The sequence below is a fragment of the Cottoperca gobio genome, unplaced genomic scaffold (genome assembly GCF_900634415.1).
Source record: "Cottoperca gobio unplaced genomic scaffold, fCotGob3.1 fCotGob3_230arrow_ctg1, whole genome shotgun sequence".
In the NCBI taxonomy this organism is placed as follows: Eukaryota; Metazoa; Chordata; class Actinopteri; order Perciformes; family Bovichtidae; genus Cottoperca; species Cottoperca gobio.
Window position 1 is genome coordinate 341,940 of NW_021166859.1, and position 18,867 is coordinate 360,806.

At 43.8% G+C, this 18,867-nt stretch overlaps 1 protein-coding gene across 1 annotated transcript in view; it reads left to right on the top strand.

Moving 5' to 3' along the window:
* LOC115004950 (BCL-6 corepressor-like) overlaps positions 1-18,035 on the top strand; it is a gene marked incomplete at its 3' end in the record, with an annotated part of 29,559 nt that extends 11,524 nt beyond the window's left edge. The window contains exons 3-10 of the mRNA XM_029426704.1: positions 2,926-6,249; positions 6,940-7,108; positions 7,719-8,087; positions 8,536-8,736; positions 9,099-9,355; positions 14,126-14,263; positions 16,925-17,091; positions 17,890-18,035. Coding sequence (XP_029282564.1) covers positions 2,926-6,249; positions 6,940-7,108; positions 7,719-8,087; positions 8,536-8,736; positions 9,099-9,355; positions 14,126-14,263; positions 16,925-17,091; positions 17,890-18,035 — 4,771 coding nt within the window. The remainder of the gene's footprint in view (positions 1-2,925; positions 6,250-6,939; positions 7,109-7,718; positions 8,088-8,535; positions 8,737-9,098; positions 9,356-14,125; positions 14,264-16,924; positions 17,092-17,889) is intronic.
* Positions 18,036-18,867: the final 832 nt, after the last annotated feature.

Below are 18,867 nucleotides of genomic sequence, written 5' to 3' on the forward strand. Positions count from 1 at the left end.
GTGCCTGCAGCAACTGGTGGATGCAGTGGGGCCGGCGCTGAGTGATGCCCGAGCCCTGGGCTTTCTGCTGGGTGTGATCTCCGCTCGAGTGGCCGAGAGAATTCTGGAGCTGTGGAGCCAGAGGCTCTCTGGGAAGGAGAGGAGCCAAATAAAAGACTACAGTGACGGGAAGGCTTCTCCAGACCCAGCAGACCCTTTTCCGGAGATCAACCTGAGCCCAGGGCTGGGAGAACTGACCGGTCCCCTGCTCAAGGTCACTAACCCGGCAGGACTGACGCTGCACAGAGCTGCCAAAAAGACTCTATATACGAACTGTGTGAAAAGCATCCACAAGAAAGGCCTGTGCAGCAGACCCTCCACTGTGTGGAGTAACAGACTGGGTGGAGGAAGTGGAGCAAGCCCACAGTGGGGGTCTTTTTACAAACCTCCCCTCAAAAAGCGGACAGCCGACCTCCAGTGGAGGATTTTACATGGTGCAGTCGCTTGTAACGCTTTTATCTCTGTCATTAATCCTGCTGTTTTTAACAAGTGTCCATTCTGCAATTTACGTGAAACTGTATTCCATGTTTTTACTGAGTGTAAGAGACTCACAGAGTTTTTCTCTCTTTTAACATTGGTTTTTAGTCTTTTAACGTAGTTTTTACCGAGAGTGTTTTTATCATGGGAGTTGCCTACAAAAAAGACAACAAAGAAAAGTGGTAGCTACCAAATTTCCTCTCGGGAGAGGCAAAAATGGCCATGTACATTAGCAGGAAAAACAAAGTTGAGAACAGAGAGGGGCAGGAGGCCAAGACAGTGTGGCTCTGTAACATCAGGGCAAGACTGGCTCGATTTTAGGTTTTACAAACATACCGGGGGTCTCGAGACTTTCAAAGAACGTTGGTGTTTTTAAAAATATTATCTGCACTGTGAATAATGAATGTTTACACTTTGCACAGTGTTTTATTGGATACTTTTTATATATTTATAGAATTGTTATTTATAAATATATATTTTTGATATGATAATATGATTTTTCGTTACACTTTATTAGTAAACTGTTTGTTTTAAGAATATGTAAATAAAGTGTTTTTGAAAAGTCAAAAAATCTCTCTCGCTCTCTCTCTCTCTCTCTCTCTCTCTCTATATATATATATATATATATATATATATATATATATATATATATATAATGTGTATGTGTATATATATGTATACATATATGTATGTGTGTGTATATATATATATATATATATATATATATATATATATATATATATGTGTGTGTATATATATATATATGTGTGTGTATATATATATATATAAATATATGTGTATATATATATATATATAAATATATGTGTATATATATATATATGGTATAGTGTATATATATATATATGTGTATATGTTATATATATATGTATGTGTATATATATATATATTTATATGTATGTGTATATATATATATATAATATATATATATATATGTATGTGTATATATATATATATAAATATATGTATATGTGTGTATACTATATATATATATATATATATATATATATATATATATATATATCTATATATATATATCTATATATATGTATGTATATGTGTGTGTGTATATATATATGTGTATATATATATATATATATATATATATATATTATATATCAAATCAAATTTATTTGTATAGCCCAATATCACAAATTATACATTTGTCTCAGTGTGCTGTACAGACTGTACAGGTTACGACACCCTCTGTCCTCAGACCCTCTGTCCTTAGACCCTCTGTCCTTACACCCTTGCATCGCACAAGGAAAACGTCCTAAAAGAAACCCCATAATTAAAGGGGGAAAAAATGGAAGAAACCTCAGGGAGAGCAACTGAGGAGAGATCCCTCTCCCAGGACGGACAGACGTGCAATAGATGTCGTATGTACAGGATAAACAACATAGTACAAATACAACATTTGACAGAAATTATGTTGTGTTGAAAAAGAGAAAGTTTGGATGAATCCAGGAAAATGTCAAAAAGGCTTCCTGGTGTCCAGCAGGACCAGGGCAGCAGGCGCAGCCACGATTCCTGATCCTGACGTAAACTTTATCAGTGGCAACCTGCCACATGATACACAGAAACTCCGGGGATGAGTTAGTAACACACATTTACATATATCCATACAGATAGAGGGAGAAGAAGAGAGGGAGGAGAGGAGAGAGGAAGAGAAGGAAGAGAGCAGGGAGGTGTCCCCCGGCAGTCTAAGCCTATAGCAGCATAACTAGGGGCTGAAACAGGGCAAACCTGAGCCAGCCCTAACTATAAGCTTTATCAAAAAGGAAAGTCTTTAGCCTACTCTTAAATGTGGAGAGTGTGTCTGCCTCCCGAACACAAACTGGAAGCTGGTTCCACTGGAGAGGAGCTTGATAGCTGAAGGCTCTGGCTCCCATTGTACTCTTAGAGACTCTAGGAACCACAAGTAACCCTGCAGTCTGGGAGCGTAATGCTCTAGTTGGTTTATAAGGTACTATGAGATCTTTAAGATATGCTGGAGCCTGACCATTAATTGCTTTGTAAGTCAGGAGAAGGATTTTGAATTCTATTCTGTATTTTACCAGGAGCCAGTGCAGAGCAGCTAATACAGGAGTAATATGATCCTGTTTCCTTGTTCTTGTCAATACACGTGCCGCTGCATTTTGGATCAATATATATATATATATATATATATATATATATATATATATATATATATGTATGTATATATATATATGTATGTGCACAGCTGTCAGGTGCTGGAAAAGCTTGAAAATGAAAGTCACTGTCAAACCTAAGTCGATGCTAAGGTGTAAAAGCAATCTACTTCAAACACTTCTTTATGTGCAGAATCAGAACGCTGTTGTCTCTCACAGCAGATATCTTCTTATTTCCACTCTGCTCTCCATATCGCAGGTGGATGCCAGCGCCTCTTACAGGATGAACCCACTCGTTGCCCCCAACATCGACCGCAACACTCTGGTGGGAGAAAACTACTGCCCCCACGGAGGAATCCTCTACCCCGGCCTCCACCCTCTCTCTGCTGAAAAGCCGCAGGAGTCTGGCGCTTCCCTCCCCCTCGGCTACGATCTTCTGTACAAACCAGGTTTGTTGGATGGGCAGAAATCTGCAAATGGATACGTTGGACTGTATAAGATCCCACCACCAGGGGCGCAGAAATCCCTGCTTGTTCCTGCTACAGGGGGAGAAGGCCATGGGTTGGACCGCCGGGTTCAAGCCAATGACAAGCAGTCGGAGCTCGGCTTGAATAGTGCCTGGAGACTGCCCTGGATGAGCCCTTACACTGCTGATGCAACCATGTACCCCTTCCTGGACATGGCGTACAAGGCCTCCTTCCTCACGCAGCCATCGCCCTTCCTCCACCAGCAGCTGGCGTATCAATCATTGTGTGCCGCGGGAACAGGAAGCAGCGCAGAGGACAGACTTTTCTACCTGCCTCATTATGGCCAGAGCCATATCTCCTCCCCACTGGGCTCTCTAATCAGGATCCCGACAACACCTCCAGCTCCTGCTGTCCTTTCACCCCTGCCCCACTTCCAGGACAAAGACTTACAGGGTCCTCATCAGGAAAACTCTGCCTTTAGTCCACAGATCCACCAGGAGCCTCAAGCTGTTCATCATACTGAGCAACAACATGGCGCAAAGTCCAGTCAAACCATGTCCACCAAGAACATTATCAGCAGCAGTAGTGGAGGTAGTTCCTCTAGCACTGCTGACTTAGAGTCAGCCCCAGTTCCCCATCCTCCATGCTCAGTTCCCCTTAACAACACCACCCCAGACCTCCAGAAGTCTCTTTACAGAAACACCTCCTCAGCCTCACTGCCCACGTCTCGTCCCTTTTACTTGGGCAGCCTGAGCTCCGAGCAGCGCTCTCCAATGCACTCAGGAAGCAAAACCAAAGATGGCAGCTCCAACCGCTCCAGTGCAGAGAAGAGTATATCACCTGCAAAGACATTACTGGACAGACCTGTACCTCAGAATCCTGCTAAAAACCCCGGGGAGAAACCTTTGGATCTGTCTGCCAAAGAGTTGGAAGAATTCTCAAATAAATTCTCGTCAAAATTAGAGGCTCTGGCCAAGTTGGGATATTTACCACCATCTCATTACGGGCTGCTGACCAGTCGGGAGCAGAACCTTAAGAAGGGTCAACCCCCAACTGTTGGCAAGACTGCAGATCATCCTGAAATGATTAGCACTGCACCCTCCCCTTGGGTTGTTCCTTCCCCAGCCGCCAGCTCTACGCACCGCAGCAGAAGCTGCCAAATTATTAAAAACAAGAGTGTGGACAATACTTCTCAAAACTCACCTGGCTCAACGACAGTTGAAGTAACCAGTATTCCCAACCCTGCCTCGGGGGGAAGATCATCATCTCCTTCCCCAAAGTCTAAAGTTGAAAGGTCACGCGTCACCCCGACTGATTTGGAAAATCCAAACAGTAAAGGAAACAAGAGCATACCTCCTGCTAAACCAGAGGCTCAAGAGAGCCAACTTCATCCACAGCAGCAAACCCGTATGGGAAACTCCTCTAGTAAAATCTATGGCGACTCCTACCTCCCTCCTGGTTTAGGTTACACTAACCGCTACATCCCGTACTCGGTTGCTGAGAATATGTCTTTGCAACGCATGAACATACCAGGCAAAGGGGCTGTCTATACTCACCCTGCCTTGCTTGGCAACAGCAGCTTTTACCCGCCTCGCATGGCACCAAAACTTACATATGGAGTACCTCCAAACCAGGGTGACTTCATGACATACCAGAATACCCGGGGGATGGCCCCTCCACTCGTCTCCTCCCACCCAGGTTTTGGCCAACAGGATAAAACCTGGAGTGCAGAACCATGCAGAAACCAGGAGAGGCTGGACGCTGAAAGCTCCCAGAAGAGGGACAACAAGACTCCTGCAAGAGATGAAGTAGTTTGTATTGACCTGGTGCGATATGAGGCAGATGATGAATTGTCCACCAACAGGCACAGAGAAGATTCCTCCAAGAATGGCAGTAGTGGCTGTAACTACATCCAAGATCCTCCAAAAGTCGTTCCTCACAGCCAGGCTGCCGAGCCGAGCCAAGGCTTACTGCCCAAAACTTCCCAACCACAAACTCTTCATCAAAACTCTTCCTCTCCTGGTGAAGAGATCCCAGAGGAGTTCCCAGAAACGGAGGAGCCACTTAGTCCCTTTCCAGACATCCCAGAGGAGCAGACGATGCGCTGCGCCCGAACTTCTCCGCAGCAATTTTCTAGAAAGTCTAAATCTGGAAGTGGTGCTGAGGATTGTATTGTCCCAAGTAATGTTAATGAAGCTAAGTCCTTATCCAATAAAAATGTCATCCCTGAGCCAAGCCCTTCCAGAAGCAGTGACGCGTTGGATCCTTTCAGCAAAGAAAATGGTTTTAGTGACAGCAACATCCTGGCAGCAGTCACAATCCTGAAGAGTCCGGTTAATGGTGGCACTTCAGACGGCACAGTTTGCAGCAGTAAAGAACCAGTATGTAGAGATATCAGTCCGCAGCTCCCAGCATGCAGGAGTTTTAATCCCCGGGTTATGACCCCCAGTGCCCCACTGGGTGTTAACATTAGCCCAAGTAGTCCCACATCCAACAGTGGAGACAGTCCAAACTTTGTCAACAGGAACTTTGTGGGTCCATGTTGCAGAAATCTGGCTCTGAGGGCTCCAATTTATGAACCCAGACTTTTCAGCGGCCCAACTCGTGCAAATCGCGACCCTGTGAATCCAAACTGCAGGAGCGTTAATCCCAGATTTACAAACTGTGAAAACCGCGATGCTGTGCGCCCAGTTTGTGGAAACGGCAACCACAAGGCTCCTGCATGCAGAGAGGATTGTTTCAGCGTCACTAAAGACCAGCCATTTGGAAATAACCAGACTTGTAGGGTCCCCAGATTTGGAAACGATTTTCCTCAAGGCCCAACTTGTCCGCACCTTTCACCTGGAGAGCCGAGCAATGGAGGCTTTCACTTGCCTGCAGCTTTGACTCCAGAAGACATGAAATATGATGAGAGGATAGCGATGGGAGATGAGAAGGACGACACTCAGGACGACACGGATCCCCTGGCAGACGAGGACGACAGCCGGGGCCGGCGCTCCGGCCTCACCAAACGCCTTGAAAACTCATCCGGCTTTGTGGGCGACCGGTTCAAATGTGAGACAACGGAGCTTTACGCCGACTCCAGAAAGCTGAGCAGAGAGCAGAAAGCGCTCCAGGTAAGATCCAGTCTACATTTAACTTTTATTTTTCTTGTCGTCGGGTAAATATCATTTTCACTGGAGGTCTGATGTGGATTTTTCTACTTACCCCCAAACTGACCATGTGTACATCAGTTACTCCCCCGTGTTACGTACAGTTGTTTTTCTCTCCTGCCTCCACGGTGACCGAAGAATCCAAAAACAGAAGGATTTTGCCGAATAGAAGTAAATTGGGGCAGAAAACTGTGTGTCCAGGTTCTGTGCCTGTTGGAAACTGGATCCAAAAAGGAACCGCTAAGAAACCACTAAGACCCAAAACCATTTATCCAGATTTGATTTATTATTGAATAAAAAACATTTTATTTAAGGTTTGGCATGTTGTATGAATGTTTGCAATCCAGAAGAGTTAAAAAACAAAAAACAATACTCAAATATGTCCCTCTGCAAATAAATGACGGAAAGTAGTTTATTCTCTGGGGGGGAGTGTGGGGGGATTTAGAGAAGACGTAAGTGTACAAAAAAAAAGAATGTGAATGAGATAAAAGTCATGTTTTCTTTTGTCAAGGAACCACATCCAGCACTCAATAATAATAATAATAATAATAATAATAATAATAGTGATAGTTATACAGCACACTTTAAAACCCAGTGAAACAATAATGTTAAAACTGAAGAATAACTTTATCTTTCACCGTTTCTTCTCCTTAGCGAGCCATGCTGCGCTTCTCCGAGCTCGAGCTGAAGGAGCAAGAGGGAGGAGAAGAAGAAGAGGACATGGTGGGGGAGACGGAGGGGGGAGACGGAGGGAGAGAAGAAGAAGAGGAGAAGAAGAGAGAGGGAGCAGGAGGAACCCCCTCTGTAGCCGACGCACCGAGAGGTTACACGCGCACACACACACACACACACACACTGTGTTTGAACTCTCGGTGCACCTAGCTCGCTTTAAGCCGAACTCACCGCTGCCCATATTTTCTCAGGGAAGCCAAATGTATACACTCACATGTTCTGTAAAGGTTCAGAATTTATGTTTATGATTCTTGACTTTTGATATACTTGTTTTTTATTTGCTTTGTTTATTGTGTGAATTGAGAATCGTTTGAATCCAGAATCGTTTGAATCGTTCAGCGTTTAGAATTGTTTGAATCCAGAATCATTTGAATCGTTCAGTGTTTAGAATCGTTTGAATCCAGAATCATTTGAATCGTTTGAATCATTCAGCGTTTAGAATCGTTTGAATCCAGAATCATTTGAATCGTTTGAATCGTTTGAATCGTTCAGCGTTTAGAATCGTTTGAATCCAGAATCATTTGAATCGTTCAGCGTTTAGAATCATTTGAATCCAGAATCATTTGAATCGTTTGAATCGTTCAGCGTTTAGAATTGTTTGAATCCAGAATCATTTGAATCGTTTGAATCGTTCAGCGTTTTGAATTACAAGGACTTTACATTTTGTAGCAGATCTGTTATCTTTGCGTTTGTGTTTGCAGGTTTCCCTCCATCCTGCCCTCACAGCTGCTTCCCCGTCCTCCGAGAGACGGATGGCGCCTCAGAGGAAGAGAAGAAGAAGAACAAAGAAGAAGAAGGAGGTCTGCAGGAGGAGAAGAAGAAAGAGGAGAGGAGTTTTATCTCACAACCACAAAGGTTTCTGTCCACAGTCAGAGGCGTGTTCCTGGGACAAGTGTCCACGCCGCCACTCGCAGGTTCCTGTCCCAGCATGCCGATAAACCGGAGACGCATCTTCAACCTGGAGCCGTTTCACCAGAGCAGCATCAGCAGCGGCCGACTGAAGAGAGGGGGGGAGGACAGGGCAGGGGAGAGGGGGGGAAACCCCAACAAGAAAACCAAGTTCTTTGACGGTAAGTTTCTTACAGTGTGAATCTTCCGTTTCTCACGATTCAATTATAAAATATTGTCAAGATTAACTCTTTACATCTCGGAGTCACGATTCTCCAAATCCTCCATTAGTTAGTTTGTTAAATGTCCAGGACTGACGGCTTTGCATTGTTCCTGTCTGCATTTGTAAAGATCAACAAACGTGTGTTTTGTGGACTGTAACGTAAAGCTTTGCCTTCAAAGAGCGGCTTCAGTTTATCCTCTTTAAGAACATATCCACACTGCGCTGTGTTGTCTTTGAGCTGAACCCTAAAGTATCGCTCTTTAATAAAGCCAAAGTATTCCCGATTAATCGCTGGCAGAATACTCGAGGACTCATGATGGAGCGCTGCAGCTCTGCTTTAGTGATTTAATGTTTATTTGGTATTATAATGTTTTTCCTAACCTTTAATTGGATGTTACCTTCCACAGACTCCACCCTGGAGGACGTGAAGAAGTTGAAAGTTTGCATTGAGCTCAACGGCCTCCGGCTCAACAAGCCCCGCCTCCCCGGGGAGCTCAGCCAATGGGTGGACGGGAAGTTCAGAGTGGACGCTCCAGCCGTCAGGGCGAGGTCGGAGGTCAACGGAGGCTGGCGTGACCCGACGTTTGTGAGGAGAGATGACCCAAGAGGTAACACGTTTCTAAACGTTGTTTTAAATGTCTCTTCTAAGCTTCTACTTTTATTCTGAAGAGTTGAGTGTGTGTGCGTGTGCGTGTGTGTGTGTGTGCGTGTGAGCTCCATCTGGGTGAGTTAGACGGCTATAAGCAGGCACACACACAGCAGCCTCTTGTTATTCTGTGTTTTTGAGCGCTGCGTTAGGCGGCGTTCACGTGAATTTCCCCAGCCGGGAAATCATTTTTCCGATTATTCCGACACCACATGAATGCAACATTTGTGTTTACTGATAATTAGTGGATGTTAGCATTTAGCTCCTGACGTGATATTTCTACGATGGATTCTGACTTTCTGTGTTTTTTTTGTTTTTTTTCAGTTTACCACGTGGCTACGCCCTCCCCCCCCCGGCAGCCTTCCCCCCCATCCTTCGCCTCCCTCGCCTCCCCCCGCCTGCAGGACAAGCATCAGAAGCTGAGGGAGAGCCATAGGGTCTCCAGTCTGCTCCCTCCCTCCCCCTCACCCGAAGACCCCAACAAGCCGCAGGGGAAGCGTCCCTGCAAGACGAAGCACACGGGAGGGGAGGCGGCGAGGGCGGGAGACAGGGCAGGAAGTGGCGACGAGGCTTGTGGAGAGGTGAGAGAGGAGCATGTGGTGTGTTGACAGTGTGAACATGTTTTATTTTTAGCAGCTCTCTTTATCTGCTGATGCTCAGTTTAGTGTTTTGAAGTTTTAAGCGTTTGTAAAAAAGAGATCCACTCGACAAACTGTTCGTACCGGCAGCGACGTGAGTTTGTGACACTTGCAACACTTTTTTAATGAAAGTTAGAATAGATTAATGATGGATTCAAAATAGTACGTTAAGATGTGACGACCCAATAGTTCAATCTTCATTAACTTCTCGTGCGCAAAAATATATTAAGCACAGAAAAACAGACGATGCGTAAAGACCCTTAACGTAGTTTTTGGTTTTTATCTGCATTTATTTTGCCTGCTAACTTTATCCCTCACAGAGATGTGGAATTATTTTACACCAGCGAGTTAAAGTTGAAGTCCGACAAAATCCCGAAACGAAAGCTCTCCGTCTTTTTTTCACGCTGCATGTGCAGCAGTGATACCGCAGTGTTCTGCCGTAGTGTTAGCTGTTAGCTTTTAGCTGTTAGCTGTTAGCAGCCGGTGGGCAGCACAGTCCCACTCGGCTAAATAACGGAGCTAATCGCTAACGAGTCTCATTATGATGCGTTCAGGCTCTATTCAGTAAAAGTATTTGCCGAATTTATAACGTTATCATGACGTGTTCAAGTCCGAGAAAACACAAAGAATCATTCGTGCCACGTAAACATTTCTGACTGAGGTTTGATTCCCAAATAACTTTTTCATGTTTTACGCCAAACTCAACAGCTCAATTTTATCCGATGTTTTGCAGAAATATTTTACGGTTTTGTTGTTTTAAAACCTCCGTCAGTTCCTCCGTCCGTTCTTTCTTCTCACTCCGTTAATCGCTGCAATTATCGTGCTGATTGGAGCTCGCTGGGAAACTCTGCAGGGACGTGTGTGTGTCTGTGTGTATGTGTGTCTGTGTGTAATTCAATTCACTGCAGATTAAAGGGAACGAGGGAGGGAGTGATTGAAGGTTATGGAGGAAGAATAATATTCTCCACATGTATTGCGTCTGTGTGTGTGTGTGTGTGCGTGTGTGTGGTGGCTTGTGCCATTTTGACAGCTGCTGCACCGGAGATTTCCTCAGGGCAGCGAGGACACACACACATACACACGCACACTGTCTGTCTCTTTTTCGCTCAACCCTCCTCCTTGTTTGCTGCGCTAGAAAACACACACACTTACACACACACCTCCAGGGCAAAAGCTCACATCCTGTTTGCCGATGCGTAGCAGCGAGCGCCTTCGTTTGACAGACGCCTGCACACAGACACACAGACACACACACAGACACACACACAGACACACACACACACACACACACACACACCCTGTCTGGCTGCTAAGCGGCGGAGGCTGTTGCCGTGGCGTCGGCAACTCTGATTATCCTCATTCAGAAAACACGAGCTGCACACACACACACACTGCAGGTGAAACAGTCAAACTATAACACACAGCTGAAACTTCATTACTCACATTAACATAATTACTTTAATGTTTTCTTTTATTTCTCCACACACCATCAGACCTTTACTTTAACTCTTATTTCAAATACTTTTATTGCCAAATAACATGTTACACATGATACACATGATACTGATACACATGATACACATGATACACATGATACACATGATACTGATACACATGATACACATGATACACATGATACACATGATACTGATGCACATGATACACATAATACACATGATACACATGATACACATGATACTGATGCACATGATACACATAATACACATGATACACATGATACTGATGCACATGATACACATAATACACATGATACACATAATACACATGATACACATGATACATATGATACTGATGCACATGATACACATAATACACATGATACTGATACACATGATACACATGATACACATGATACTGATGCACATGATACACATAATACACATGATACTGATACACATGATACACATAATACACATGATACTGATACACATGATACACATAATACACATGATACTGATGCACATGATACTGATACACATGATACTGATACACATGATACTGATACACATGATACACATGATACACATGATACTGATGCACATGATACTGATACACATGATACACATGATACTGATGCACATGATACACATGATACTGATACACATGATACACATGATACTGATACACATACTACACATGATACTGATACACATGATACACATGATACTGATGCACATGATACACATGATACATATAATACACATGATACTGATGCACATGATACACATGATACATATAATACACATGATACTGATACACATGATACACATGATACTGATGCACATGATACACATGATACTGATACACATGATACACATGATACTGATACACATACTACACATGATACTGATACACATGATATACACGATACTGATACACATGATACACATGATACTGATACACATGATACACATGATACTGATGCACATGATACACATAATACACATGATACACATAATACACATAATACACATGATACTGAAACACATGATACTGATGCACATGATACACATGATACACATGATACACATAATACACATGATACACATAATACTGATACACATGATACACATGACACACATGATACTGATGCACATGATACACATGATACACATGATACACATAATACACATGATACACATAATACTGATACACATGATACACATGATACACATGATACTGATGCACATAATACACATGATACACATGATACACATGATACTGATGCACATGATACACATAATACACATGATACACATACTGATGCACATGATACACATAATACACATGATACTGATACACATGATACTGATACACATGATACACATGATACATATGATACTGATGCACTTAATACACATGATACTGATACACATGATACACATAATACACATGATACTGATACACATGATACACATGATACACATAATACACATGATACTGATGCACATGATACTGATACACATGATACTGATACACATGATACTGATACACATGATACACATGATACACATGATACACATGATACTGATGCACATGATACACATAATACACATGATACTGATACACATGATACACATGATACACATGATACTGATGCACATAATACACATGATACTGATACACATGATACACATGATACACATGATACTGATACACATGATACACATGATACACATAATACACATGATACTGATACACATGATACACATAATACACATGATACACATGATACACATAATACACATGATACACATGATACACATGATACTGATACACATGATACACATGATACACATGATACTGATACACATGATACACATGATACTGATACACATGATACACATGATACACATAATACACATGATACTGATACACATGATACACATAATACACATGATACACATGATACACATATACACATGATACACATGATACACATGATACACATGATACACATGATACTGATACACATGATACACATGATACTGATACACATGATACACATGATACACATAATACACATGATACACATGATACACATAATACACATGATACACATGATACTGATACACATAATACTGATACACATAATACTGATACACATGATACACATGATACTGATGCACATGATACACATGATACTGATACACATGATACTGATACACATACTACACATGATACTGATACACATGATACACATGATACTGATGCACATGATACACATGATGCATATAATACACATGATACTGATGCACATGATACACATGATACATATAATACACATGATACTGATACACATGATACACATGATACTGATGCACATGATACACATGATACTGATACACATGATACACATGATACTGATACACATACTACACATGATACTGATACACATGATATACACGATACTGATACACATGATACACATGATACTGATACACATGATACACATGATACTGATGCACATGATACACATGATACTGATACACATGATACACATGATACTGATACACATGATACTGATACACATGATACACATGATACTGATGCACATGATACACATAATACACATGATACACATAATACACATAATACACATAATACACATGATACTGATACACATGATACACATGCTACACATGATACACATGATACACATGATACTGATACACATGATACTCATAATACACATAATACACATAATACACATGATACACATAATACACATGATACACATGATACACATGATACTGATACACATGATACACATGATATATGCAGAATATTGTTTCTACTGCAACTCATTTATATGAAAGAATGAAAGAATAATATTTATGTACATTTGCAGATACAAAATATATCATCTCCCCCTTTCTCTCCCTACTGAGCTTTCTGTCACCAGCCTCGGGTTTTACTCACGCACACACACACTCACACACTCACACACACACACACACACACACACACACACACACACACACACAAAACACAAAACACAGTCGCAGAGGTGGTGACAGCGCTATTTTCGACCGAGCCTGAAAAAAAGAAAACATCTGACAGTGATAAATGTAGAAACACAGTGAGCGACTCTGTGTCTGTGTGTGTGTGTGTGTGTGTGTGTGTGTGTGTGTGTGTGTGTGTGTCGAGCCCATGCTAATCACATTACATGTCTCTTCCTCACACACACAGGCGTCCCCGTCCGACCCGGCTCCCTCTGCCCAGCACACGCACGTTGCCCGGCCCCCCCCCCCTGAAGTCCGCCGGCTCATCGTGAATAAAAACGCCGGAGAGACGCTGCTGCAGCGCGCCGCACGTCTGGGATACGAGGTGACGAGGAGTTTTAGAAAATCTAACTTTTCTATGTTTAGTTTTTTTACTTTCTTATTAATGTTTAGCGAGCGCCTGGTGGCCAGGTTTGCACAGCCCGAAGAAGCTACGTGGTGCCTCCCATCCATCCATCCTGTAGGCCCACCACTCATGGGAAAAACTGCTGGGGTCGGGTGCGCTGTCACACGGGTGGCAGTGATGGTCAGGGACCTCGACGGACCAGACCCGGGCAGCAGAGGCTGGCTCTGGGGACGTGGAACGTCACCTCTCTGTGGGGGAAGGAGCCGGAACTAGTGCTGGAGGTGGATCGCTACCAGTTGGATCTGGTGGGGCTTACCTCTACGCACAGTCTTGGCTCTGGAACCGTACTCCTGGATAGGGGTTGGACTCTATTCTTCTCCGGAGTTGCCCAACGTGTGAGGCGTCGGGCCGGGGTGGGGATACTCACTAGCCCTCGGTTGAGGGCCTCCCTGATTTAAACCTGAAGGGTCGTTTGTTGTTGGACTTCTGTGCTAGTCATGGAATGGCCATAACAAACACCATGTTCGAACATAAGGATGCTCATAAGTGCACGTGGTACTAGAGCATCCTAGGCCAAAGGTCAATGATTGATTTTGTAATCGTATCATCTGATCTGAGGCCGCATGTTTTGGACACTCGTGAAGAGAGGGGCGGAGCTGTCAACTGATCACCATCTGGTGGTGAGTTGGATCAAGGGGTGGGGGAAGACTCTGAACAGACCTGGTAAACCCAAACGGGTAGTGCGGGTGAACTGGGAACGTCTGGAGGAAGCCCCTGTCCTGGGGACCTTTAACTCACACCTCCCGCGGAGCTTTTCAGATATCCCTGTGGAGGTTGGGGGCATTGAACCTGAGTGGGCAATGTTCAAAACCTCTATTGCTGAAGCTGCGGTCTTAGGTGCCTCAAAGGGCGGTAACCCTCGAACACCGTGGTGGACCCAGTGGTCAGGGAAGCCGTCCGACTGAAGAAGGAGTCCTTCCGGGTTATGTTATCCGGGAGGACTCCGGAAACAGTTGCAGGGTATCGAAGGACTAGAAGGGCGGCAGCTTCTGCCGTGTCAGAGGCAAAGCAGCGGGTGTGGGAGAAGTTCGGAGAAGCTATGGAGAAGGACTTTCGGTCGGCACCAAGGTGCTTCTGGAAAACCATCCGGCACCTCAGGAGGGGGAAGCGAGGAACCATCCAAGCTGTGTACAGCAAGGGTGGGACCCTGCTGACTTCGACTTGAGAAGGTTATCGGGCGGTGGAAGGAGCACTTTGAGGAACTCCTGAATCCGACTAACACGCCCTCTATGGTAGAGGCAGAGCTGGAAGCTGATGGGGGATCATCGTCAATTTCCCTGATGGAAGTCACTGAGGTAGTCAAACAACTCCACAGTGGCAAAGCCGCAGGGGTTGATGAGATCCGTCCAGAAATGCTGAAGGCTTTGGGTGTTGAGGGGCTGTCTTGGTTGACACGCCTCGTCAAAAAGATAGCTGAGCCAGAAGGCAAAGCTCTACCGGTCGATCTTCGTTCCTACCCTCACCTATGGTCATGAAGGGTCATGACCGAAAGAACGAGATCACGGGTACAAGCGGCCAAAATGGGTTTTCTCAGACGGGTGGCGTCTCCCTTAGAGATAGGGTGAGAAGCTCAGCCATCCGTGAGAGACTCGGAGTAGAGCCGCTGCTCCTTTACGTTGAAAGGAGCCAGTTGAGGTGGTTCGGGCATCTAGTAAGGATGCCACCTGGGCGCCTCCCTAGGTGAGGTGTTCCAGGCACGTCCAGCTGGGAGGAGACCCCGGGGAAGACCCAGGACTCGGTGGAGAGATTATATCTCCTCACTGGCCTGGGAACGCCTCAGGATCCCCCAGTCGGAGCTGGAGGATGTGGCCCGGAGAAGGGAAGATTGGGGTTCCTTACTGGAGCTGCTGCCCCCGCGACCCGATCCCGGATAAGCGGTAGACTTGGATGGATGGATGGATTAATGTTTAAACTTTCTTTTACTTTGAGTTTTAATTTCACATAAAAGTTGCGTTATTCACCAACGATTATATTCATGATAAATACTTTAATCTCATTTTGCTGATAATACTTTTACTTAAGTAAGGTTTTGAATGCAGGACTTTATGAAAGATAAAAAAGGACTTACAATAAATAAACATGTGAATAAATGTTTAAATACGTATGTAAATAAATAGATAAACATATGAATACATAAATACAACTTGATAATTAAACAGGACATAAATAAATAAAGTTCTCCAAAATCATACAAAAATAATGTAATAAATTATTTATTCATGTTTAATCAACTTTATTTAATTATTAATTAATTTCCATTTTCTTTTTAGCATTTATGTCTTTTTTATGTCTTTATTTCCATTTTTAAAAAACGTATAAGTTATTTGTCTTTTATTTTGAAGCTTGAAACTTGATAAATTTACAATGAAGCTCGTTCTCGGCCGTATTCTCTACTCTCTCAAATGAAGCCGTCATCCATCCCGACACACACACACACACCACACACACAAGCACATACGCACACACACACACACACACACACACACACACACACACACACACACACACACACACACAGAAAAAGAGAACTCTGGATACTGTTGTGAGTGTCATGCATGGTCCTCTTCTCCTTGTGTGCAGGAAGTGGTGCTGTACTGTCTGGAGCGGCGGATCTGCGACGTCAACCACCGAGACAACGCCGGCTACTGCGCCCTACACGAGGCCTGCGCCCGCGGCTGGCCAGGCATCGTGCGCCACCTGGTGGAGCACGGAGCCGACGTCAACTGCAGCGCCCAGGATGGAACCAGGTACACGTGTACACGGATGACAAAATATCTCAGAGCAGGGGGTCCGCTACCCCTACTTATTATTATTGTTTGATAATGTTTGCATGAATCCAACATAAATTCAAACAGAAACACATTTAATTTACACAACACAAAACGAGCTAACCGGTGCTAAGTAACTGTGTGGTCATTTTCCAGAAGAAGTTAGCTGTAGCTACGTAATTGTAATTTGAATATTGTATTGTGTGTTTATACATGGCACTTTAACCCGCCTACACGTTAGGCCCAGTTTAATATGTAACTCACTTTTATACATATGTAATCGGAGGTCCCTTCTTATAGTTAAGATTTGGAAAACTGCTTTTTATTTATGACTTGTTGCTCAGTTTGCTGGACGTCGTGTAAATCCAATTAATTGTGAGCGGTAATGCGAGTTTAGCTTTGTAAATACCATTAAGACGTTATATTGAAGATGAGTGAAGTGTGTGAAAGGCAGTTTGGAGGCGGGGAGTTGCTTCAGTTAGACACATAGAAAACTGCATCATCTGCATATCAACGCATCTTCACTGGCCCAATATTGATCAAAGGGAACAGGAGCCTTTTGTAAACTTGAGGTTAATGTCTCTGACCCGTCGACCTGATGGTTCCTCTGTTTTCTTTCTGGATTTTCAGTCTAATGGTTCCTCTATTGTTTGTATTCGACTGTGCTGTAACATTATTAAATAATAATAATAACTGGGTTGACCTGCTGTACAACTGTGAAGAAACACATTTAAAATAATATTTATAGTATATATTATATTTTCTGTTTTCGCACAGGCCGCTGCATGATGCCGTGGAGAATGACCACGTGGAGGTGGTGCGCTTCCTGCTGGCGTGCGGCGCAGACCCCACCCTCACCCTGTACTCTGGACGAGGACCAATCAGCATGACCCACAGCGCTGCCATGGAAACCTTCCTGGAGGGTAGGGGGGGGGGGGGGGGGAGACGTGTGTGTGTGTGTGTGTGTGTGTGTGTGTGTGTGTGCCTGTGTGTGTGCGTGTGCCTGTGTGTGTGCTGCCTCCCTGTTCTGCTCTTCTGTTCCATATAATTTTAAACTAGATATCTTTTAGACATTTCACGACGGCTGAGTGCGGTCTCTCTCCCCTCTGAGCAGCGTCAGCGTTGTGTTTGTAGCCAGAAGCTTCATAAACTGTTTCTCCAGTTTTAAGACACTTTCTACATCCTGGTGTTTTAACTCTATATTTGAATGATGAAGGATTTTAGTCCTGAACGTCTGGATCTTAAGTTCTCAGAGAAACAAGCTGACAGACGTTAGCGGGAGCCGAACAGCGTGCAGGAGGAACTCTGATGTTTAACCTTTGAATCAGAGGAGAGAAGAACTCCCATAATGAAACGCTGCTGCACCACCACAATAAACCCCTATGATGCACCACTGCTGCACCACCACAAACTCCCATGATGTACCGCTGCTGCACCACCACACCAAACTCCCATGATGCACTGCTGCTGCACCACCACACCAAACTCCCATGACGCACCCTGCTGAAGGGGAGAAGATGACTGACATGAAAAGTGTTGCTGGTCGTGCTAAATAAAAAGTCTGGATCACCAGAGTCGGTAGGATTCATCCTCCGGGGAACATAAATGTTCGCACCAAAATTCATCCCAATCCATGTAACAGTTGTTGAGATATTTCGTGTGGATCCAGCGATGACGGAACATGAAGGGTGAAAAAATATAAATGGATAAATGGAAGATTAAATAAAAAACAAAGAGAGTGAATGGATTTATTGC